The following is a 25,292-nucleotide window of genomic DNA, read 5'->3' as shown; positions in this document are numbered from 1 at the left end:
GGCTACAAGACCATCGCCAAGCAGCTTGGTGAGAAGGTGACAACAGTTGGTGCGATTATTCGCAAATGGAAGAAACACAAAATAACTGTCAATCTCCCTCGGCCTGGGGCTCCATGCAAGATCTCACCTCGTGGAGTTGCAATGATCATGAGAACAGTGAGGAATCAGCCCAGAACTACACAGGAGGATCTTGTCAATGATCTCAAGGCAGCTGGGACCATAGTCACCAAGAAAACAATTGGTAACACACTACGCCGTGAAGGACTGAAATCCTGCAGCACCCGCAAGGCCCCCCTGCTCAAGAAAGCACATATACAGGGCCGTCTGAAGTTTGCCAATGAACATCTGAATGATTCAGAGGAGAACTGGGTGAAAGTGTTGTGGTCAGATGAGACAAATCAAGCTCTTTGGCATAAACTCAACTCGCCGTGTTTGGAGGAGGAGGAATGCTGCCTATGACCCCAAGAACACCATCCCCACCGTCAAACATGGAGGTGGAAACATTATGCTTTGGGTATGTTTTTCTGCTAAGGGGACAGGACAACTTCACTGCATCAAAGGGATGATGGACGGGGCCATGTACCGTCAAATCTTGGGTGAGAACCTCCTTCCCTCAGCCAGAGCATTGAAAATGGGTCGTGGATGGGTATTCCAGCATGACAATTACCCAAAACACACGGCCAAGGCAACAAAGTCATCATGTCTTTGTCAGTGGGCAAACGTACCAAATCAGCAGGGGATCAAATACTTTTTTCCCTCACTGTAGGTTACACATTTCACTTCCTTGAATCCTGGAACAACTATAAGCCTTTCAACTACAGTGAGGGAAAAAAGTATTTGATCCCCTGCTGATTTTGTACGTTTGCCCACTGACAAAGACATGATCAGTCTATAATTTTAATGGTAGGTTTATTTGAACAGTGAGAGACAGAATAACAACAATAAAATCCAGAAGAACGCATGTCAAAAATTTTATAAATTGATTTGCATTTTAATGAGGGAAATAAGTATTTGACCCCTCTGCAAAATATGACTTAGTACTTGGTGGCAAAACCCTTGTTGGCAATCACAGATGTCAGACGTTTCTTGTAGTTGGCCATCAGGTTTGCACACATCTCAGGAGGGATTTTGTTCCACTCCTCTTTGCAGATCTTCTCCAAGTCATTAAGGTTTCGAGGCTGATGTTTGGCAACTCGAACCTTCAGCTCCCTCCACAGATTTTCTATGGGATTAAGGTCTGGAGACTGGCTAGGCCACTCCAGGACCTTAATGTGCTTCTTCTTGAGCCACTCCTTTGTTGCCTTGGCCGTGTGTTTTGGGTAATTGTCATGCTGGAATACCCATCCACGACCCATTTTCAATGCTCTGGCTGAGGGAAGGAGGTTCTCACCCAAGATTTGACGGTACATGGCCCCGTCCATCGTCCCTTTGATGCAGTGAAGTTGTCCTGTCCCCTTAGCAGAAATCACCCCCAAAGCATAATGTTTCCACCTCCATGTTTGACGGTGGGGATGGTGTTCTTGGGGTCATAGGCAGCATTCCTCCTCCTCCAAACACGGTGAGTTGAGTTGATGCCAAAGAGCTCGATTTTGGTCTCATCTGACCACAACACTTTCACCCAGTTCTCCTCTGAATCATTCAGATGTTCATTGGCAAACTTCAGACGGCCCTGTATATGTGCTTTCTTGAGCAGGGGGACCTTGCGGGCGCTGCAGGATTTCAGTCCTTCACGGCGTAGTGTGTTACCAATTGTTTTCTTGGTGACTATGGTCCCAGCTGACTTGAGATCATTGACAAGATCCTCCCGTGTAGTTCTGGGCTGATTCCTCACCGTTCTCATGATCATTGCAACTCCACGAGGTGAGATCTTGCATGGAGCCCCAGGCCGAGGGAGATTGACAGTTATTTTGTGTTTCTTCCATTTGCGAATAATCGCACCAACTGTTGTCACCTTCTCACCAAGCTGCTTGGCGATGGTCTTGTAGCCCATTCCAGCCTTGTCTAGGTCTACAATCTTGTCCCTGACATCCTTGGAGAGCTCTTTGGTCTTGGCCATGGTGGAGAGTTTGGAATCTGATTGATTGATTGCTTCTGTGGACAGGTGTCTTTTATACAGGTAATAAACTGAGATTGACCAAATACAATGCTATTTCTCTGTAAACAAATTAACAACAGACTTTCAGCATGCTTATAGGGAAGGACACTCAACATGCACTGCACTGACACAAATGACTGATGATTGCTTGAAAGAAATTGATAATAATAAGATTGTCGGAGCTGTACTGTTAGATTTCAGTGCAGCCTTTCATATTATTGATCATAACCTGTTGTTGAAAAAACGTATGTGTTATGGCTTTTCAACCTCTGCCATATCGTGGATTCAGAGCTCTCTATCTAATAGAACTCAAAGGGTTTTCTTTAATGGAAGCTTCTCTAATGTCAAACATGTAAAGTGTGGTGTACCACAGGGCAGCTCTCTAGGCCCTCTACTCTTTTCTATTTTTACCAATGACCTGCCACTGGCATTAAACAAAGCATGTGTGTCCATGTATGCTGATGATTCAACCATATACGCATCAGCAACCACAGCTAATGAAGTCACTGAAACCCTTAACAAAGAGTTGCAGTCTGTTTTGGTATGGGTGGCCACTAATAAACTGGTCCTGAACATCTCTAAAACTACGGGCATTGTATTTGGTACAAATCATTCAAGTTCTAGACCTCAGCTGAATCTGGTAATGAATGGTGTGGCTGTTGAACAAGTTGAGAAGACACAATTACTTGGTGTTACCTTACATTGTAAACTATCATGGTCAAAATATAGATTCAATGGTTGTAAAGATGGGGAGAGGTCTGTCCGTATGTCACGCGGGTCGATGTCGTCTAAGTAAGACCAAGGCGCAGCGTGTCCAAGAAACATGACTTTAATTGAGTAAAGCACGTAATACAAAACAAAAGACGACTCACATGAAGTCCACGGTATACTGACCGAAACGAAACAAAAACCCACAATACCCACAGGAAAACATACAGAATAAATATGGCTCCCAATCAGAGATAACGAGCCGACAGCTGACACTCGTTACCTCCGATTGGGAGTCAATGACCAAACCTAGAAATACACACAACAGAACTACCAACATAGAAATACACCCAAATGCCCAAACTACCAAACCAAAACCCAACAACACAAAATACACCCTGGCTCAAATACAAACGTCCCGGAGCCAGAGTGTCACAGTACCCCCCCCCTAAAGGTGCGACCTCCGGGCGCACCAGCATACAGTCTAGGGGAGGGTCTGGGTGGGCGTCTGTCCACGGTGGCGGTTCTGGCCCTGGTCGTGGTCCCCACCCCACCTTAGTCACTATCCGCTTCCGTAGCCTCCTCCACATGACCACCCCCCAACTAAACCCCACTGGATTAAGGGGCGGCACCGGACTAACGGGCAGCACCGGACTAAGGGGCAGCACCGGACTAAGGGGCAGTACCGGACTAAGGGGCAGCACCAGGATAAGGGACAGCACCGGACTCACTGGCGGATCCTGGCTGGCTGGCTCTGGCGGGTCCTGGCTGGACGGCTCTGGCGGATCCTGGCTGGACGGCTCATGGCTGGCTGAAGGATCTGGCTGCTCATGGCTGGCTGACGGATCTGGCTGCTCATGGCTGGCCGACGGATCTGGCTGCTCATGGCTGGCCGACGGATCTGGCTGCTCATGGCTGGCCGACGGATCTGGCTGCTCATGGCTGGCCGACGGATCTGGCTGCTCATGGCTGGCTGACGGATCTGGCTGCTCATGGCTGGCTGACGGATCTGGCTGCTCATGGCTGGCTGACGGATCTGGCTGCTCATGGCTGGCTGACGGATCTGGCTGCTCATGGCTGGCTGACGGATCTGGCTGCTCATGGCTGGCGGAAGGCTCTGGCTGATCCTGTCTGGAGGAAGGCTCTAGCGGCTCCGGTCTGGCGGACGGCTCCGGCTCATGGCAGACGGGCGGCTTAAGCGCCTTTGGGCAGACGGGCAGTTCAGGCCCCGTTGGGCAGACGGCAGACTCTGGCCGTCTGAGGCGCACCGTAGGCCTGGTGCGTGGTGCCGGAACTGGAGGTACCGGGCTGAGGACACGCATCTCAGGGCTAGTGCGGGGAGAAGCAACAGGGTATGCTGGACCCTGGGGACGCACATAAGGGCTAGTGCGGAGAGCCGGAACAGGGCATACTGGACCCTGGGGACTCTCATAACGCCTAGTGCGGAGAGCAGCAACAGGACGCACAGGACTCGGGGAACACACAGGAGGCTTGGTGCGTGGTGTAGGCACTGGTGGTACTGAGCTGGAGCGGGGAGGTGGCGCCGGAAATACCGGACCGTGCAGGCTTACTGGCCCCCTTGAGCACTGAGCCTGCCCAACCTTACCCGGGTTGATGCTCCCCGTCGCCCGACCAGTACGGGGAGGTGGAATAACCCGCACCGGCCTATGTGGGCGAACCGGGAACACCATGCGTAAGGCTGGTGCCATGTACGCCGGCCCGAGAAGACGCACTGGTGGCCTGATGCGTTGGGCCGGCTTCATGACATTCGGCTCAATGCTCACACTAACCCGGCCGATACGTGGAGCTGGAATGTACATCGTGGACCTGGTGCGTGGAGTAGGAACAGGCCGAGCTGGGCTGGCGACGCACATCGTGGACCTGGTGCGTGGAGTAGAAACAGGCCGGTCCGTACCGGGAACACACACCACTGGCCTTAACTGGGGATCAGGAACGGGCCGGACCGGACTGGTAACACACCTCAGTCTCTCATGCCGTGCCACAACAACTTCCCTCCCTCTACTCGCCAATGGCTCCCGTAATCCGATAGCCTTCTCTCCACATCTCCCTGTGGCAGCCTCCTGCTGCCCAACCGCCCAAGCCATGTGCCCCCCCCCAAAAACTTTTTGGGGTTGCCTCTCGTCCCTCCGACGATGGCCCTGCCGACGCCGTTGTTCCTCTCTCCGTCGCCTCTCCACTGTCTCGCTCCATGGACGGCGATCCATCCCCTCCAGGATTTCCTCCCAAGTCCAGGACCCTTTTCCGTCCAAAATCTCCTCCCATGTCCAGACCTTTGGAGCTGGGTCCTGTTGCCGCTTGACACGCTGCTTGGTCCTCTTATGGTGGGTTTTTCTGTCACGCGGGTCGATGTCGTCTAAGTAAGACCAAGGCGCAGCGTGTCCAAGAAACATGACTTTAATTGAGTAAAGCACGTAATACAAAACAAAAGACGACTCACATGAAGTCCACGGTATACTGACCGAAACGAAACAAAAACCCACAATACCCACAGGAAAACATACAGAATAAATATGGCTCCCAATCAGAGATAACGAGCCGACAGCTGACACTCGTTACCTCCGATTGGGAGTCAATGACCAAACCTAGAAATACACACAACAGAACTACCAACATAGAAATACACCCAAATGCCCAAACTACCAAACCAAAACCCAACAACACAAAATACACCCTGGCTCAAATACAAACGTCCCGGAGCCAGAGTGTCACACCGTAATAAAGAGATGCTCTGCTCTTTTGACACCACACTCCAAAAAGCAAGTTCTGCAGGCTCTAGTTTTGTCTAATCTTGATTATTGTCCAGTCGTGTGGTCCAGTGCTGCAAGGAAAGACCTAGTTAAGCTGCAGCTGGCCCAAAACAGAGCGGCACGTCTTGCTCTTCATTGTAATCAGAGGGCTGATATAAATACTATGCATGCCAGTCTCTCTTGGATACGAGTTGAGGAGAGACTGACTGCATCACTTCTTCTTTTTATAAGAAACATTAATGTGTTGAAAATCCCATATTGTTTGCATAGTCAACATACACACAGCTCTGACACACACACTTCCCCCACCAGACATGCCACCAGGGGTCTTTTCACAGTCCCCAAATCCAGAACAAATTCAAGAAAGCGTACAGTATTATATTGAGCCGTTATTGCATGGAACTCCGTTCCATCTCATATTGCTCAAATAAACAGCAAACCTGGTTTCAAAAAACAGATAAAGCAACACCTCACGGCACAAAGTCTTTCCCCTATTTGTCCTAGATAGTTTGTGTGTATGTATTGATATGTAGGCTACGTGTGCCTTTTAAAAAATGGTTTTATGAAAGTTCTGTCCTTGAGCTGTTCTTGTCTATTAATGTTCTGTATTTTGTCATGTTTCATGTTTTGTGTGGACCCCAGGAAGAGTAGGTGCTGCTTTTGCAACAGCTAATGGGGATCCTAATAAAATACCAAAAATACAAAAAATTTCATGCAGCGACAATCATTCTGTATTTTGTGCAGATGATGCTCTGTCATACATTTTATCGTAAGAGGATACCAAGCAGGGGGACCAGTACGAAAATGTATGCACTCAGTACTGTAAGTCGCTCTGGATAAGAGTGTTTGCTAAATGAAAAAAAAAAATATATATATATATATATAATCTAACAGGGGGTGTGTCTCTTTCAGATCATCGACAGAGCTAAAAAAGATCCATCTGAGGAAATTGAGATTCTGTTGAGATATGGGCATCATCCAAACATTATCACGCTGAAGGATGTAAGTAATCATTAAATGACTCACACACACGTGCATGCTGAAAGCCCTCCATAAGGACAGAGATCCTTGTGAGTTTGCATGACTAAGGAAAAATGTGCCCTGCAAACTTAATTTAGTTTTCAATGACCATCATATTTGACTGTATCTTCTCTTGTCCATTATATCTCTATTAGATTTTCACTGGCCACTTTTCGTGGGCTGTGAGGACTAGTCTAATGTAGTCTTGGTTCATAAATAACTCCACGTGGTATTAAACTGTCTTTTTGGCCCCTAGGTCTATGACGATGGGAAGTATGTGTACCTTGTGATGGAGCTGATGAGAGGTGGAGAGCTGCTGGACAGAATCCTCCATCAGAAGAGTTTCTCTGAGCGAGAGACCTCTGCTGTTCTCTGCACTATTACCAAGACAATGGAGTACCTTCACTCACAGGGGGTCAGTATCATTCATGTACGTCCAACAAAAATCTGTATCAAAGTGAAAGGAGTAGTGCTCTTAGCTAGGATATGTTCATACTGGCAATTTATTTTGATCTGTTTTGTCATAGGTTGTACATCGTGACCTGAAACCAAGCAACATCCTCTATGTGGATGAAACGGGAGATCCGGAATCGATCCGAATATGTGATTTTGGGTTCGCCAAACAATTAAGGGCAGAAAACGGTCTTCTCATGACGCCCTGTTACACAGCTAACTTTGTGGCTCCAGAGGTAAGGAGTGGTTTGATCAGCTCTTATTTATTTCAAGTACCGTATATCCCTATATTGTGATATGACACAGATTCTTCATGTCTTTCATAGGTCCTGAAGAAGCAGGGGTATGATGCTGCTTGTGACATCTGGAGTTTGGGAATCCTACTCTACACTATGCTCGCAGGGTAAGCCTAATTCGCTGGATTGTTTAAACGTCAAGAAGACTGAACATTCAGGGTCAGACCATTGATATCCCAATTTTACTTTGCTAGGTGACATTTTACCTTTGCTAGAAACCTGGTTGAACCTGTTTCACAGTAACAAAAAAACAAAAAATGAATTCTGGACTGTGCTACCTCTCCTGGCAACCACTGATTAAAGGACACATTTCTGGGACGGTGAGAGGGACAGTGGACGATGGATTACTTTCTAAGCTGAGGTCGTGTCTGTGGTACTCTGCATAATGCCAAATCTCTCAGGACCTGCCCTGACAATTTAATGTCCCAGCCTGTGGCTCATGTTTTAAATCTCTGTAATCAGGACATTAGAAAAAAAGCATAATTCTTTCATAGATGTCAAACACTGTTTAGATGCCATTCTTCGTATTACTTTCTTTAATTATTTGTTTTTAATCGCTCAGTTAGGGTATTGGAGAAACGGCCTAAAAATAACACCTCAAACATCTCGATTTTTTTGCACACGTACTTCTACACACTCACTCACACAAAACACACTCACAAGCTCACACATACGCCCATACTCACAAAGACACGCACATACACACTCACACACACAGCCAACGCTGCTGTCCCATTTACAGTGAGGGAAAAAAGTATTTGATCCCCTGCTGATTTTGTACGTTTGCCCACTGACAAAGAAATGATCAGTCTATAATTTTAATGGTAGGTTTATTTGAACAGTGAGAGACAGAATAACAACAAAAAAATCCAGAAAACGCATGTCAAAAATGTTATAAATTGATTTGCATTTTAATGAGGGAAATAAGTATTTGACCCCCTCTCAATCAGAAAGATTTCTGGCTCCCAGGTGTCTTTTATACAGGTAACAAACTGAGATTAGGAGCACACTCTTAAAGTGCTCCTAATCTCAGTTTGTTACCTGTATAAAATACATCTGTCCACAGAAGCAATCAATCAATCAGATTCCAAACTCTCCACCATGGCCAAGACCAAAGAGCTCTCCAAGGATGTCAGGGACAAGATTGTAGACCTACACAAGGCTGGAATGGGCTACAAGACCATCGCCAAGCAGCTTGGTGAGATTATTCGCAAATGGAAGAAACACAAAATAACTGTCAATCTCCCACGGCCTGGGGCTCCATGCAAGATCTCACCTCGTGGAGTTGCAATGATCATGAGAACGGTGAGGAATCAGCCCAGAACTACACGGGAGGATCTTGTCAATGATCTCAAGGCAGCTGGGACCATAGTCACCATGAAAACAATTGGTAACACACTACGCCGTGAAGGACTGAAATCCTGCAGCGCCCGCAAGGTCCCCCTGCTCAAGAAAGCACATATACAGGGCCGTCTGAAGTTTGCCAATGAACATCTGAATGATTCAGAGGAGAACTGGGTGAAAGTGTTGTGGTCAGATGAGACCAAAATCGAGCTCTTTGGCATCAACTCAACTCGCCGTGTTTGGAGGACAGAGGAATGCTGCCTATGACCCCAAGAACACCATCCCCACCGTCAAACATGGAGGTGGAAACATTATGCTTTGGGGGTGTTTTTCTGCTAAGGGGACAGGACAACTTCACCGCATCAAAGGGACGATGGACGGGGCCATGTACCGTCAAATCTTGGGTGAGAACCTCCTTTCCTCAGCCAGGGCATTGAAAATGGGTTGTGGATGGATATTCCAGCATGACAATGACCCAAAACACACGGCCAAGGCAACAAAGAAGTGGCTCAAGAAGAAGCACATTAAGGTCCTGGAGTGGCCTAGCCAGTCTCCAGACCTTAATCCCATAGAAAATCTGTGGAGGGAGTTGAAGGTTCGAGTTGCCAAACGTCAGCCTCGAAACCTTAATGACTTGGAGAAGATCTGCAAAGAGGAGTGGAACAAAATCCCTCCTGAGATGTGTGCAAACCTGGTGGCCAACTACAAGAAATATCTGACCTCTGTGATTGCCAACAAGGGTTTTGTCACCAAGTACTAAGTCATGTTTTGCAGAGGGGTCAAATACTTATTTCCCTCATTAAAATGCAAATCAATTTATAACATTTTTGACATGCGTTTCTCTGGATTTTTTTGTTGTTATTCTGTCTCTCACTGTTCAAATAAACCTACCATTAAAATTATAGACTGATCATGTCTTTGTCAGTGGGCAAACATACAAAATCAGCAGGGGATCAAATAATTTTTTCCCTCACTGTATATAGAGACATTAAACACTGGACACTTCCTGTTCCTTTTATACTGTTTTTCACACTGTGTATTTGTATATACGGTATTCTCGACATACTATAGCTCATTCTAATATATTGTATCTACTACTGTACATTGCATTTTCTGTTACACTGTTTATACACACCGCGTATTTATACTGTATACTGGATTATTGACATAGCTAATACAGTGCCTTCAGAAAGTATTCAACCCCCTTGACTTTTTCCACATTTTGTTGTGTTACAAAGTGGGATTGAAATGGATTTCATTGTAGTTTTTTGCGAACGATCTACACAAAATACTCAAAGTGGAAGAAAATGTGAAAGTTGAAGAAGAATGTAAAAAAAAAAAATCTATAACAAATAAAACTCTAATATATTTGTTAGAAACACATTTGGCAGCGATGTGTTGGATTTGCCCCAAGCATAAGGCTTTGTATTCAGGATAAAAAGTGTTTTTCTTTGCCACATTCTTTGCATAATTACTTTAGTGCCTTATTGCAAACAGGATGCATGTTTTGGAATATTTGTATTCTGTACAGTCTTCCTTCTTTTCACTCTGTCATTTAGTTTAGTATTGTGGAGTAACTACAATGTTATTGATCAATCATCAATTTTCACCCATCACAGCCATTACAATCTGTAACTGTTTTAAAATCACCATTGGCCTCATGGTGAAATCCTTGAGCGGTTTCTTTCCTCTCCAGCAACTGAGTTAGGACGGACGCCTGTATCTTTATAGTGACTGGGTGTATTGATACACCATCCAAAGTGTAATTAATATCTTCACCATGCTCAAATGGATATTCAGTGTCTGCTTTTTTATTTGTACCCATCTACCAGTAGGTGCCCTTCTTTGCGAGGCAATGGAAACATCCCTGGTCTTTGTAGTTGAATTTGTGCTTGAAATTCACTACTCGACTGAGGGAGCTTACAGATAATTGTATGTGTGGTGTACAGAGATGGGGTAGTCATTTGAAAATCCTGTTAACCACTATTATTGCAAAGAGAGTGAGTCCATGCAATTTATTATTTGACTTGTTAAGCAAATTTCTACTCCTGAACTTATTTAGGCTAGTCATAACAAATGGTTTGAATACTTATTGACTCAAGACATTTCAACTTTTAATTTTTAATACATTTGTAAAAACTTCTACAAACAAATTTCCACTTTAACATCAGTGACACAAAAGCTCTATTTAATCCATTTAAATTCAGGCTGTAGCAGAACAAAATGTGGAAAAAGTCAAGGGGGTTGAATAATTTCTTAAAGTACTATACTACTGTACATATCATTCTTAGTATATTTGATTACCGGTGTACAGTGGCTTGCAAAAGTATTCACCCCCCCCCCCCCTTTGCATTTTTCCTATTTTGTTGCCTTACAACCTCGAATTAAAATGGATTTTTCGGGGGTTTGTATCATTTGATTTACACAACATGCCTATCACTTTGAAGATGCAAAATAAAAAAAATTGTGAAACAAACAAGAAATAAGACCAAAAAACAGAACACTTCAGCATGCATAACTATTTTTTTCTTTAAGCAATGGCTGTCTTCTGGCCACTCTTCCGTAAAGCCCAGCTCTGTGGAGTGTATGGCTTAAAGTGGTCCTATGGACAGATACTCCAATCTCCGCTGTGGAGCTTTGCAGCTCCTTCAGGGTTATCTTTGGTCTCTTTGTTGCCTCTCTGATTAATGCCCTCCTTGCCTGGTCCGTGTGTTTTGGTGGGTGGCCCTCCCTTGGCAGGTTTGTTGTGGTGCCATATTCTTTACATTTTTTAATAATGGATTTAATTGTGCTCCGTGGGATGTTCAAAGTTTCTCATATTTTTTTATAACCCAACCCTGATCTGTACTTCTCCAAAACTGTGTCCCTGACCTTTTGGAGAGCTCCTTGGTCTTCATGGTGCCGCTTGCTTGGTGGTGCCCCTTGCTTAGTGGTGTTGCAGACTCTGGGGCCTTTCAGAACAGGTCTATATATACTGAGATCATGTGACAGATCATGTGACACTTAGATTGCACACAGGTGGACTTTATTTAACTAATTATGTGACTTCTGAAGGTAATTGGATGCACCAGATCTTATTTAGGGTCTTCACAGCAAAGGGGGTGAATACATATGCACGCACCACTTTTCCGTTATTTATTTTTTAGAATTTTTTGAAATAAGGTATTTTTTTCATTTCACTTCACCAATTTGGACTATTTTTAGTATGTCTATTACATGAAATACAAATACAAATCTATTTAAATTACAGGTTGTAATGCAACAAAATAGGAAAAACGCCAAGGGGGATGAATACTTTTGCAAGGCACTGTATATACGCATAGATTACATTTGGATTGCTGATACAGTGTTATTTGGGTTGTTAATTGGATTCGTTCTGACATTTCTTGTTTTTATTTATTAATTTGTTTAGGCCTACTTGTTTGACGTTTTACTGCACTGTTAGGAGCTAGTAACACAAGCATTATACTGCACTGTTAGGAGCTAGTAACACAAGCATTTCACTACACCCATATAACATCTGATAAACTGTGTACACGACCAATTAACTTTGATTTGAGATACTAAAAGAAATACAAGACCCCCAATTCAAACAAACCCAGACACATAATTATTTGTGCAACAGGAAAGCACATTCCTTACTGTAGAGCAGGGTGAAAAAGGTTAACTCAGTTACCCAAAGTATTATTGAAAAGTGTTTGATTGTTTTGTCCTTCTCCACACTTACAGCTTCACCCCTTTTGCCAATGGTCCTGATGACACCCCGGAGGAAATACTGGCTCGCATTGGTAGCGGAAAATATGCCCTCATCGGAGGAAACTGGGATACGGTTTCTAATGCTGCAAAGGTGAGGTTACTTGGCCTTTATAAATGACACATCACTGTTGAATTTGATTAATACATGCAATTTCCATCCAACTGTTGTACTGAAATAAAATCCCATCCACATTCGTTTAGCTGCAATGCTGCATTTCATACTGGTCCTAACTGGACTATTTCTCTATTGGGTTCCAATAGGACATTGTGACTAAGATGCTCCATGTGGATCCACACCAACGGCTGACGGCCCCCCAGGTTCTCAGACACCAGTGGATAGTCAACCGAGAACAGCTGTCTCAGAGTCAGCTCATCAGACAGGATATACAGCTTGTGAAGGTAAGGAGGAAAACCTAAGAAAAACACTAAACCAGACATAGTGTGAGAAGCACCATCATCTGCATGTGGTGCCAATCTAGCCTCGTAGACCAGACTGAACACATTGTTTCACTTCAGCCCAGCGGTTTGACTGGTTGACCAGGCAAGTCGATTTATGTCACTAAGCAGTGATAGTTATTTTTTAGCATCACTAGCAACTTTGCCTGCTAAAGCTCACTGACTTACGAAAGGTCTCTCACAAATTAATTTGTCCTCTTTAGAAATGCAATTTTTGTATTCACTGACATTCTACTGCCACCCAGTGTACAGATCTGCCATTACATGTAGACCTTTTGCGTTCTTCTTTGTGTCAGCAAAAGTCATTTGAAACCTGCTCAAAGTTTCACATGCTCTCTTTGCCACCTTAAAAAGGTCCATTGCAGACATTTTTATCTCAATATCAAATCATTTCTGGGTAACATTTAAATACCTTACTGTGATTGTTTTAAATTAAAATAGCTTCTTGGCAAAGATCAATTTCTCAAGCAAGAATTTTGCTAGGACTGTCTGGGAATGGTCTGAGTGGTGAGTGGAAAACTGAAAACTACCTGTTATTGGCAGAGAGGTTTGGAACTACAGTGGGGAGAACAAGTATTTGATACACTGCCGATTTGGCAGGTTTTCCTACTTACAAAGCATGTAGAGGTCTATAATTTTTATCATAGGTACACTTCAACTGTGAGAGACGGAATCTAAAACAAAAATCCAGAAAATCACATTGTATGATTTTTAAGTAATTAATTTGCATTTTATTGCATGACATAAGTATTTGATCACCTACCAACCAGTAAGAATTCCGGCTCTCACAGACCTGTTAGTTTTTCTTTAAGAAGCCCTCCTGTTCTCCACTCATTACCTGTATTAACTGCACCTGTTTGAACTCGTTACCTGTATAAAAGACACCTGTCCACACACTCAATCAAACAGACTCCAACCTCTCCACAATGGCCAAGACCAGAGAGCTGTGTAAGGACATCAGGGATAACATTGTAGACCTGCACAAGGCTGGGATGGGCTACAGGACAATAGGCAAGCAGCTTGGTGAGAAGGCAACAACTGTTGGCGCAATTATTAGAAAATGGAAGAAGTTCAAGATGACGGTCAATCACTCTCGGTCTGGGGCTCCATGCAAGATCTCACCTCGTGGGGCATCAATGATCATGAGGAAGGTGAGGGATCAGCCCAGAACTACACGGCAGGACCTGGTCAATGACCTGAAGAGAGCTGGGACCACAGTCTAAAAAAAAAACATTAGTTACACACTACGCCGTCATGGATTAAAATCCTGCAGCGCACGCAAGGTCCCCCTGCTCAAGCCAGCGCATGTCCAGGCCCGTGTGAAGTTTGCCAATGACCATCTGGATGATCCAGAGGAGGAATGGGAGAAGGTCATGTGGTCTGATGAGACAAAAATAGAGCTTTTTGGTCTAAACTACACTCGCCGTGTTTGGAGGAAGAAGAAGGATGAGTACAACCCCAAGAACATCATCCCAACCGTGAAGCATGGAGGTGGAAACATCCTTCTTTGGGGATGCTTTTCTGCAAAGGGGACAGGACGACTGCACCGTATTGAGGGGAGGATGGATGGGGCCATGTATCGCAAGATCTTGGCCAACAACCTCCTTCCCTCAGTAAGAGCATTGAAGATGGGTCGTGGCTGGGTCTTCCAGCATGACAACGACCCGAAACACACAGCCAGAGCAACTAAGGAGTGGCTCCGTAAGAAGCATCTCAAGGTCCTGGAGTGGCCTAGCCAGTCTCCAGACCTGAACCCAATAGAAAATCTTTGGAGGGAGCTGAAAGTCCGTATTGCCCAGTGACAGCCCCGAAACCTGAAGGATCTGGAGAAGGTCTGTATGGAGGAGTGGGCCAAAATCCCTGCTGCAGTGTGTGCAAACCTGGTCAAGACCTACAGGAAACGTATGATCTCTGTAATTGCAAACAAAGGTTTCTGTACCAAATATTAAGTTCTGCTTTTCTGATGTATCAAATACTTATGTCATGCAATAAAATGCAAATTAATTACTTAAAAATCATACAATGTGATTTTCTAGATTTTTGTTTTAGATTCCGTCTCTCACAGTTGAAGTGTACCTATGATAAAAATTACAGACCTCTATATGCTTTGTAAGTAGGAAAACCTGCAAAATCGGCAGTGTATCAAATACTTGTTCTCCCCACTGTATCTATTAAAAAACTCTATCCCACCAAAACAGGCAGAACTTTCAGGCCCTTTTCAGACAGCTCTTACATTAAAGGACCTTATCATAATTTTCACAATTTCACATTATTATTCCAACCTCATAGTATGGAAATAAAACACAGGAAAATCCAGTTTTCTACTGTACTGGGCCTTTAAATATGCAGTTTTTTCCAGCTTTATATCATTTAAACACGTTGTTCTCTGTCATCCTAGGGAGCAATGGCTGCAACATACTTGGCTTTGAATCGTTTGCCTCTGGCTCCAAAGCTGGAGCCTGTGCAGTGTTCAAGTTTGGCGCAGAGAAGAGGAATGAAGAGACTCACATCCACTTGTTTATAGCACCGTCATAGATGATTCAGGGAAAGAGCTTGAAAAGGGGTCAAAGTGCAATGACTCATCAGACACTGGTTTAAGTGCCCGTCCAAAGTACCAGGAAGTCTACAGTAGTGGGAGCAAGGAGAAGCAACTTATCAGAAGAAGAAAAAAATTGCGGGGGAGAAGATGCATCAGGTTGTTGCACTAAGAAATACATCTTTACGGATTTTAGATGCACAAGAAACAAATGGTGGCATCAAAGACAAACCTGAATGATGTTCAAATGTTCATTGGTATTGAAGAAATGTAATGTTCATATTTTATTCATTCATATTTGCCTTTTCCTTTAGGTGCCATCTGCTACTGTTTAATTATTTGACACCTTTGTATTATGTAGAGTATGTTTCATATTATATTATCTAGGATACCAAGTAATCTTATACAACCTGGAGTTGACACTATCATAAAGGCTGTAACAGAGAAGTTGAGAACAGTTTATAACTACATGATGACAATTTTACGGGATTTTATCAACATCAGACAACATCTGTATTTTTCCCTGTGACATGTTGGAATGTTACTTTTATAGGTCTTCATTTGGGAGAATAATTGCTGACAGATTGTTGGCAGTGTAAATGTTCAGTTACAGCTGCTAAGGATACGTTGGTACATTTTGTAACAATCCAGAAATCCACAGGTAGAAGTAGACATTTAAAATACTGAAATAGCTGAATGAGCACAAATATTAGATGTATGCATCTGTCTTTGATTTTCAGGTTGATTCATAAGGTTAGACATACTGTAGTGTACAATATTTATTTTCTGTAGATCAAAAATGCAATACTCTATTGTTTAAAAAAATCTAGTGAGCATTATGTTGGATGTTTGTTTTTGGAGGGTTTACTGAAAACAGACCCATTTATAAATTATAAATGCAAGTTATATTTATTTTAAATGTGACTTATTTAAGTTATTTGATCAAACAAATGTATTTGTTTCTACATTATCCATTATTAATGTCTATTTATTTTATTGTTAATACACAACAGATTGAAGTGTTTTATACCTGAAGTGTTCCCCCCCCAAAAAAAAAAAAAAAAAAAAAAAAAAGTATAATTGTAAAGTGGTTATCCCACTGGCTATAGGGTGAATGCACCAATTTGTAGTCGCTCTGGATAAGAGCGTCTGCTAAATGACGTAAATGTGCCCTTGAGCAAGGCACTTAACCCTAATTGCTCCTGTAAGTCGCTCTGGATAAGAGCGTCTGCTAAATGACTAAAATGTAAATGTAAATGTAAATGTATACCTGATCTGAAGTGACTTTTTGGAAGGAAGTATTTGTTATATTAGCAAATACATTGATATGCCTTTATCAGCATTACCTTGTTTTGCCGTTTGTAAAATTACTTCTTTATTTTTTCAGTAAATATACCAACAAGATTCATCTTTAAACATTATGGAACCAATATGAGTGCACGTGAGTATTTTGATGTATTGTTCATATTTTGAACACGGACAACATAAAACACCTACAGTAGAATGCTACCTTGGATGCCTTTATGTTAATGATTTATGTGCAAGTCAAGTAGTAAAGAAGCTATGTGAAACAAACAAGAAATCTCAACAGTGTATTCAGTGTACCCACACATTGACGTATTATAGAATTACAGTTAGAAAGTACACAGGATTCAGGAATGGTTTATCAATCAACCTAAGCCCACAATGGAGCTTTAGTTGCTCCATAATAATAATAATAATAATAATAATAATAATAATAATAATAATAATAATAATAATATGGGATACACACCAATATGACAAAACAGGTTACATCGGCTAAATACCACAGACATACCTTTAGAATATATTCATAATTTCTAGAATATATTCATAAATTTGACAGTACAACTGTTATACAGTTGGTCGGAAGTTTACATACACCTTAGTCAAATACATTTAAACTCCGTTTTTCAAAATTTCTGACATTTAATCCTAATAAATATTCCCAGTCTTAGGTCAGTTAGGATCACCACTTTATTTTAAGAATGTGAAATGTCAGAATAATAGTAGAGAGAATGATTTATTTCAGCCTTTATTTCTTTCATCACATTCCCAGTGGATCAGAAGTTTACATACACTCAATTAGTATTTGGTAGCATTGCCTTTAAATTGTTTAACATGGGTCAAACGTTTCGGGTTGCCTTCCACAAGCTTCCCACAATAAGTTGGGTGAATTTTGGCCCATTCCTCCTGACAGAGCTGGTGTAACTGAGTCAGGTTTGTAGGCCTCCTTGCTCGCACACGCTTTTTCAATTCTGTCTACAAATGTTCTATAGGATTGAGGTCAGGGCTTTGTGATGGCCACTCCAATACCTTGACTTTGTTGTCCTTAAGCCATTTTGCCACAACTTTGGAAGTATGCTTGGGGTCATTGTCCATTTGGAAGACCCATTTGCGACCAAGCTTTAACTTCCTGACTGATGTCTTGAGATGTTGCTTCAATATATCCACATAATTTTCCTTCCTCATGATGCCATCTATTTTGTGAAGTGCACCAGTCCCTCCTGCAGCAAAGCACCCCCACAGCATGATGCTGCCACCCCCATGCTTCACAGTTGGGATGGTGTTCTTCGGCTTGCAAGGCACCCCCTTTTTCCTCCAAACATAACGATGGTCATTATGGCCAAACAGTTCTATTTTTGTTTCATCAGACCAGAGGACATTTCTCCAAAAAGTACAATCTTTGTCCCCATGTGTAGTTGCAAACCGTAGTCTAGCTTTTTTATGGTCGTTTTGGAGCAGTGGCTTCTTCCTTGCTAAGCGGCCTTTCAGGTTATGTCCATATAGGACTCGTTTTACTGTGGATATAGATACTTTTGTACCTGTTTCCACCAGCATCTTCACAAGGTCCTTTGCTGTTGTTCTGGGATTGATTTGCACTTTTCGCACCAAAGTACGTTCATCTCTAGGAGACCGAACGCGTCTCCTTCCTGAGCGGTATGATGGCTGCGTGGTCCCATGGTGTTTATACTTGCGTACTATTGTTTGTACAGATGAACGTAGTACCTACAGGCGTTTGGAAATTGCTCCCAAGGTGGAACCAGACTTGTGGAGGTCTACAATGTTTTTTCTGAGGTCTTGGCTGATTTGTTTTGATTTTCCCATGATGTCAAGCAAAGAGGCACTGAGTTTGAAGGTAGGCCTTGAAATACATCCACAGGTACACCTCCAATTTACTCAAATGATGTCAATTAGCCTATCAGAAGCTTCTAAAGCCATGACATAATTTTCTGGAATTTTCCAAGCTGTTTAAAGGCACAGTCAACTTAGTGTATGTAAACTTCTGACCCACTGGAATTGTGATACAGTGAATTATAAGTTAAATATTCTATCTGTAAAAAATTGTTGGAAAAATTACTTGTGTCATGCACAAAGTAGATGTCCTAACCGACTTGCCAAAACTATAGTTTGTTAACAAGAAATTTGTGGAGTGGTTGAAAAACGAGTTTAAATGACTCCAACCTAAGGTTATAAACTTCCGACTTCAACTGTAGCTGATTGCACAGTGAGCCTTAATAATTTCTGTTTTCACAAAGCTTAATTGAATAACTACTAAAATGCACGATGTGAAGAGATCCCCATAGAATAACACAATAGAAAACCATGATCAATGACTCTCCTTGTGCTGCTGTGGCTTGTATAGATCTTAAGTGTTTTGTGCATGCTGAAGGTACTTCTGCAAAGAGAATTGATTCAAATAGTCTTCAGCTCTGTGGTGTTCAGTCATGTAAAAAGTAACATTGTGAAACTAGTACATTTACATTGACATTTTAATAATTTAGCAGATGCTCTTATCCAGAGTGACTTACAGTTTGTTAGTGCATTCATCTTAAGATAGCTAGGTGGGACAACCACCTATCTCAGTCATAGTAAATACATTTTCCTCAATAAAGTAGCTATCAGCAAAGTCAGTGCGAGTGTTAGTATCTGTGCTAGTAGGACTGTACATACTGTATAGGCAAAACTTTACAAATAAATCAGGTGTGGAAGAAACTCTTGTGTTGATATTTTGTGATGATTGTGTCAGGCATACACACAGTGACTGAAACAATGTGGTCAATCTGGTTTATGAGGCTAGAGATTGGCACCACATACAGATGATGGTGCTTCTTACACTATGTCTGGTTTAGTGATTTTCTTAGGTTTTCCTCCTTACCTTCACAAGCAGTACATATTGTCTGATGAGCTGACTCTGAGACAGCTGTTCTTGGTTGACTATCCACTGGTGTCTGAGCACCTGGGGGGGGCGTCAGCCGTTGGTGTGGATCCACATGGAGCATCTTAGTCACAATGTCCTATTGGAAACCATGAATGAAATGCAGAATTGCAGCATAAGTCACGTATGGGTCAGGCATACACACATTGACTCTTGCCAGTTTGTGGCCAATTTGTGGTCCTGTGTGGCTCAGTCGGTACAGCGTGGTGCTTGCAACACAAGGGTCGTGGGTTTGACTTCCACTGGTGCCACTCATACAAAAAAATTGATGCATACACTACTGTAAGTTGCTTTGGATAAAAGCATCTGCTAAATGGCATTTAATTTATTATTATAACATTATGCAGATTTTTTAAATCTAGGCCTAATTGAATGGAAGTGTGGTCAGTCTAGAACTGTTGCCCATTGTGTCCTGGTTCTACATGTTTTAAAGGTGTTAAAGGTGTGTTTGAGCCAGTAAGTGATGGATAAAGGGACACCTCCTTCTGAGAATTGTGGTGTGACCAGTTCAACAACTATTCTTGAGCAGTATGTGTATCTACCAAGAGAGAAATTGCTGATCCTGGATCAGTGGCACAACCTCAGAAAGTAGATGCACAGATAGAACAATGAGACAGATATTTCACCGGATGCATAAATGTGAAGCATCCGCTTGGCGTTTCCAAATATGGTAGTGAGAGGCAGCCCACTTGCCGACAGCGAGAGAAGATGGAACGAGATGGGATTTGGCCGACATTCTGCACATTTTCTCATCAATTAAGCATTTGATTTCAATACAGTTTTCTGTTCCCAAAAACTAGAATATGTTATGAACAGAGTGGACTAAGTTTTATAGACTTTACCCTGTGCAAAAGTGTTTAAAAATCGCGTTGTTTAGAAGGAGTGCAAAGGCGAATTGTGTTATTGAACACGCACACTTCACAGCGTAGGCGTTCCCTAACGGAAATATGCAGAGAATGCTAGAACGCGCCAATAGGATCTCGCTAGCTCGTGCTTGGCTCTCCCCACCTCCTTGCTTGTTCTGCCCACTATGACTCATTTGTTCCCGTTGGAAACGACAGGCTGTGGTCTATCTTGTTTTATTTGTAAAGAAATCTTCGCTAGAGGCGGGTCATCACCATGAGGCCGGAAATCGTGAGATTGCATAGCAACACCAATGAGAGGCGTCCTAACTGAGTCATTGCGACAGTGTCATAAATATAATGTTTCGGTGACGAACTCGAACTGTGACCATTAGTGTCCTCTACGCTAAGCTGCATTTACCCAGTTTGTACATTCCCATAGTTATACTTTTCTCTGCACTGCTAACCACCACAATCCGAAGTCATGGCAGGTACTTTGGCACGTAAGGCTGTTGACCATCTTAAAAGCAAGGAGTTCAGAGAGTATCTAATGAGGTATGACACATTTGCAAGATAGCTAGCTAACACTTTTACTGTACCAACTAGCAAGCTAGCTAGCTAATATAGCAATTACATTAATTATCAAACGTATCGAGCTAACATTAGTTGTAAATTGTAGCTAGCTACTACCGTTAACGTTTTTTGTACAAATGTTTTGTGTCCGGCCTGAAGGACGTTTGCGCTTGAATGTTGTTGTTATCACTCAAGCTAGCCCTTATCTTCATGACCCCAATTACATTACATTGGGTCATTGCACGTCCCCTTTTGCCTTGTGAGTGAAATGACACCCCCCGGAAACATTTCGAACTTAACTTTCTCGAGTTATAAATATTTTTTCAAATACAAAAGATGCACTTACCGTGCTTAGTTTAGCAAAGTTGCACCCAGCTGTGTTTTGAGTAACACTTGCTTTGAAACCCGACGTTGAATTGCATAGAATTCTACGTCTGGCAGAAATGAACGTTTGAATCAGGAACGTTTCCTCTCGCTACCTCTACAAGCCAGAATGTTGAATAAAATTATATTTTAAAGTACTTTACCGGTTGTCCGTGTGGTTGGTCCTTTTGGCGGTAGGAATGTGAGACAATATATCCACAGGAAAGTATAATTACATCAACTTTTCAAAGCGCTGTAGTGCGTTCAGATTTCTTTCACCTGAAACATGCGCAGAACCATGTAAACACGAGCTCGGCAAGTATGCATGCTTCTCATGCATGTATTTTATCTTGTGCGCATGTTTCAGGCGATATCAAATGTGAATGCACAAACGGGGCTTTGACAAGTTGATGTAATTATACTTTATTGTGGATATATTGTCTCACATTCTTACCGCCAAAAGGTCCAACCGCACGAACAACTGATAAAGTATGTTAAAATATCATTTTATTCTGCAATTCAACTTTGGGTTTCCAGGCAAGAGTAACACTATGTAATTGCTAGCGTAAGGTGAGAGGTTGTGTTGTACCCTTGTCTGGAGGCTTTTACATCTGGGTGTGACTTTGCTAAATTGCGTACTGTAAATATATATATTTTGGTCCCCTGTAGCTCAGTTGGTAGAGCATGGCGCTTGCAATGCCAGGGTTGTGGGTTCGTTTCCCACGGGGGGCCAGTATGAAAAATGTATGCACTCACTAACTGTAAGTCGCTCTGGATAAGACCGTCTGCTAAATGACTAAAATGTAAATGTATTTGAAAGATTATTTGTTGTTGGTATGAAAGTTAAATTCCAAAGCTAAGGTTTCCAAAACAGTATCACAAGGGAGGATTATTTGCACATAGAAAAGATCTACCGCTTCAGTGAGAATGACAGATCTATAACTCACATTTCTATGTGAATTTGGTCCGGTCGCCCAAAAAGTTACATATTGCAGCTTTAATGTTTCTAAACGTCAGAACAGAGTGTCAGGTTTGTAGTTCACATGGAGCCAGCTGTGGTCCCAAAAGGGGGCCGGCTATAAGCCCTCGTGGGCCCCCTTGGGTTCTCGAGAGCTAGCTGTCAAACTAGCCTACTGCTGATGTGTTGCCGGGGATGTCAGCCCTATATGAGTATTATGCCGCGTTCACGTCATGTCGTAGTGATCGGAGGAACGACCTTCTACTTCGGAGGAACAATTTGGACCGTTCACGTGCTCGGAGATCGGAAGGAACGCAAGAACCATTCTCACCATTGACAGCCGAAAACACGGCCATGTTTGTTGCCATTTTCAGTGGTGTGTGACGTCATAGTTCAGCATGTGGGAAAGATGGGGGTCCAGAGATCATACCGGAGTTTCCTAGTCGTAATTATGAGTTGGAGGGGCGTTCACATGCATTTTTCCCAGTAGGAAGGTCGTATTCATGAGTTCCCGACATGACTTGAACCATACATTTATTAGTTGTCCCAGGCAGGATGCGATGTGTTGGTTGTTTTCCTAAGGTATAGGCATATCCCCTAACCAAAACTCCTTCTGTCTTGTTATGTCTGTCATCTTGGTGTCTTCACGGGAACTTTCAAAAATAAGCACAGTAAGTACTCTGTTCGTTGTGTAGGCTACTTTTGTTTTTGTCTACTAAAATCACAGAATGTTTTGGCTTCATTGAACATAGCAGATAGACTCCTCTCTTAGGTAGTTAGTTGGCAAGATGGTATAATTGCTATGGCAGTTTGAATAAATTTGACCCTTACAGTAACCTCGTTGCTCTCAACATTAATTGTTCCTTAAAATGTTGTTTTCTACTTCTATTCCAGCACTTCTGGGGACCTGTGGCCAACTGGGGTCTGCCCATTGCTGCCATCAGTGACATGAAGAAAAGCCCTGAGATTATCAGTGGCAGAATGACCTTTGGTGAGACACGATACAGAAAACATAGACAGGTTTGATCGCCTGTTCACTATAATACTAGCAGCAGACTCAAGCTTGTTGAATAACTCCATGCTTTGATCAAGTAGAATTCCAATAGTTTAACATTATTCTTTGAACTTCAACAATCCTTTCCTGCAGTCTGACACACAAGGCAAGAACATTTAGGATGTCTGAAAGATATGAATGAAGTTTCAAGTGGCTGTTAATTCCTTATTTATTCAGTGTTCTTTGTTGTCGCCCCTCCCCCCCTCCGGCAGCTCTGACCTGCTACTCACTCCTGTTTATGAGGTTTGCATACAAAGTTCAGCCTAGGAATTGGCTCCTCTTTGCTTGCCACCTAACCAATGAGACAGCCCAGCTCATTCAAGGATCACGACTTATCAAATACAAGTAAGCTCACATTTTACTGTACTGCATGATTTGTTTATTTCAATGCAAACCAAATTTGTTTTATACCAGTTCTAAACACATACGTGATTTATTCACTGCTCAGATGGTGGTGTCTCCTGTCCGTAACAACTTCTTTATGGAACTTGGTAGGGTATAATAGACTGATATTTCAAGGAGGCCACAGCCTTGAAGCCCACATCTTTTAGGATTTCTCCATCCGAGAACATGTTGAAAGTTACCATCAAATTAACAAAAAATTTACAACATGGAAGCACTGTACTTCATGACATTCATTTTATCCATATCCATGATAGTGTCTTAACGTCAGTCTCTCGCGCTCTCATACTGTACACGCATAGATAATGAAACATAGTCACTGGTTATAATTTCAGACTTAAATGCTATTCTACAGAATGTGTATCTCCAGTAATTCTGATGGATTCTTTCCCTTCTTTCCAGCATGGAGAAGAAGTCATCTTAGGGGTGGACATGAGGAATATATAGTTTCATTTGGAAACCAGCATAGTTTGGCCGTATGGGTTTCGGGTGTATGGCAATTTTATCTTATCATTGAATACCAATGTAAAACTCTTAAATTAAAAATTGTTAATAAAGTTTCAACTTCTGTTGAAGATCACCATGTGTGTTTCTTCAGGTATATAAGGTAAATGAATAGATTTGCCACATGTATCACGCACAAACGAATAAAATGGAATGGAATCTGTAGAGGCCCTTTTACAGATGTCTTTTAAAGAGATCGTCTGTAACACATGCACTGTATGTTATGTCCTCATTTTGATAATGTATTAGCTATACCAATAACACAATCTTTATCAGAATGTACTGGCAATACAAGTGGTACTCTGTTGTGTTGCCATGGCAGTGTTATTCCTGAAGATAATGAATAAACCCTTATCTATTTCCCATAAATGAAACGTCCTCTTACACTGATCAAACTACATGCTCATAATGTCTAATAAACTGTCTGATATCCATTGAGTGGCTGATTAACTTTTACCTTCATGAAGACTGATAACTCTTCCAGGAAGGCTGCATTCTGAATGAACTTGATGAAAGGCAACAGCGAACATTCTGCCTAAGTTACATGTACTGCAATATCTTTGAAGTTGTATCTTGCTCTCATCATGCTTTTTATTTTAAATGTGTTGTTAATTTGAGTAATGATACTTGAGGTGAAGTAGCTAGACATATCTGCTTATAGACTCATGCAGTTGCCATTGAATGCTATGACTCGTAATAATGTATCTGTTAGAAATATTCATTTTATTTGAGTTTAGCATAAGCAGTCACACGTTTACATAATAAACATTGCAGGATAAATTCTAGTAAAATTACCTAAAATATGTTTACATTGTCTGTCTGTGGAAAATGGCAAAACCCACCTTTTTTGACCCAAGAAACAGCCAATTGTGATCAGGCTTTTCTTCAGTTGGATAGGTTCAGTGCCATACATTTAGAAAGGGT

The 25,292-nt window shown here is 42.3% G+C and overlaps 2 protein-coding genes across 3 annotated transcripts in view; both read left to right on the top strand.

Moving 5' to 3' along the window:
* The window catches only part of LOC311128731 (ribosomal protein S6 kinase alpha-2-like), a gene marked incomplete at both ends in the record, with an annotated part of 69,185 nt that extends 53,765 nt beyond the window's left edge, over positions 1-15,420 (top strand). For both annotated transcript variants that reach the window (XM_084160978.1, XM_084160977.1), the window contains 7 exons: positions 6,484-6,573; positions 6,848-7,006; positions 7,119-7,280; positions 7,371-7,447; positions 12,414-12,531; positions 12,702-12,839; positions 15,295-15,420. In XM_084160978.1, the coding sequence (XP_084017104.1) occupies positions 6,484-6,573; positions 6,848-7,006; positions 7,119-7,280; positions 7,371-7,447; positions 12,414-12,531; positions 12,702-12,839; positions 15,295-15,420 (870 nt within the window). The remainder of the gene's footprint in view (positions 1-6,483; positions 6,574-6,847; positions 7,007-7,118; positions 7,281-7,370; positions 7,448-12,413; positions 12,532-12,701; positions 12,840-15,294) is intronic.
* Positions 15,421-20,892: 5,472 nt separating this feature from the next.
* LOC311128663 (mitochondrial pyruvate carrier 1-like) lies at positions 20,893-24,802 on the top strand. The gene is made up of 4 exons (XM_084160859.1): positions 20,893-21,073; positions 23,303-23,399; positions 23,675-23,807; positions 24,267-24,802. Exons 1-4 carry the CDS (start codon positions 20,999-21,001, stop codon positions 24,286-24,288), a joined length of 327 nt encoding a protein of 108 aa, XP_084016985.1. The 5' UTR covers positions 20,893-20,998; the 3' UTR covers positions 24,289-24,802.
* The last annotated feature ends 490 nt before the right edge of the window (positions 24,803-25,292 follow it).

Source organism: Coregonus lavaretus (genome assembly GCF_964263955.1).
Source record: "Coregonus lavaretus genome assembly, chromosome: 1".
In the NCBI taxonomy this organism is placed as follows: Eukaryota; Metazoa; Chordata; class Actinopteri; order Salmoniformes; family Salmonidae; genus Coregonus; species Coregonus lavaretus.
The sequence above is the reverse complement of the archived record's forward strand: the minus strand, read 5'-3'. Positions and strand labels throughout refer to the sequence as shown.

Bases quoted from the DNA above. Each gene is read 5' to 3' on its own strand.
- LOC311128663 (XM_084160859.1), top strand. From the start codon at position 20,999: ATGGCAGGTACTTTGGCACGTAAGGCTGTTGACCATCTTAAAAGCAAG. The intron at 23,400-23,674 runs GTGAGACACGAT...CCCCTCCGGCAG, and splicing joins CAGTGGCAGAATGACCTTTG to CTCTGACCTGCTACTCACTC. The intron at 23,808-24,266 runs GTAAGCTCACAT...CCTTCTTTCCAG, and splicing joins TCACGACTTATCAAATACAA to CATGGAGAAGAAGTCATCTT.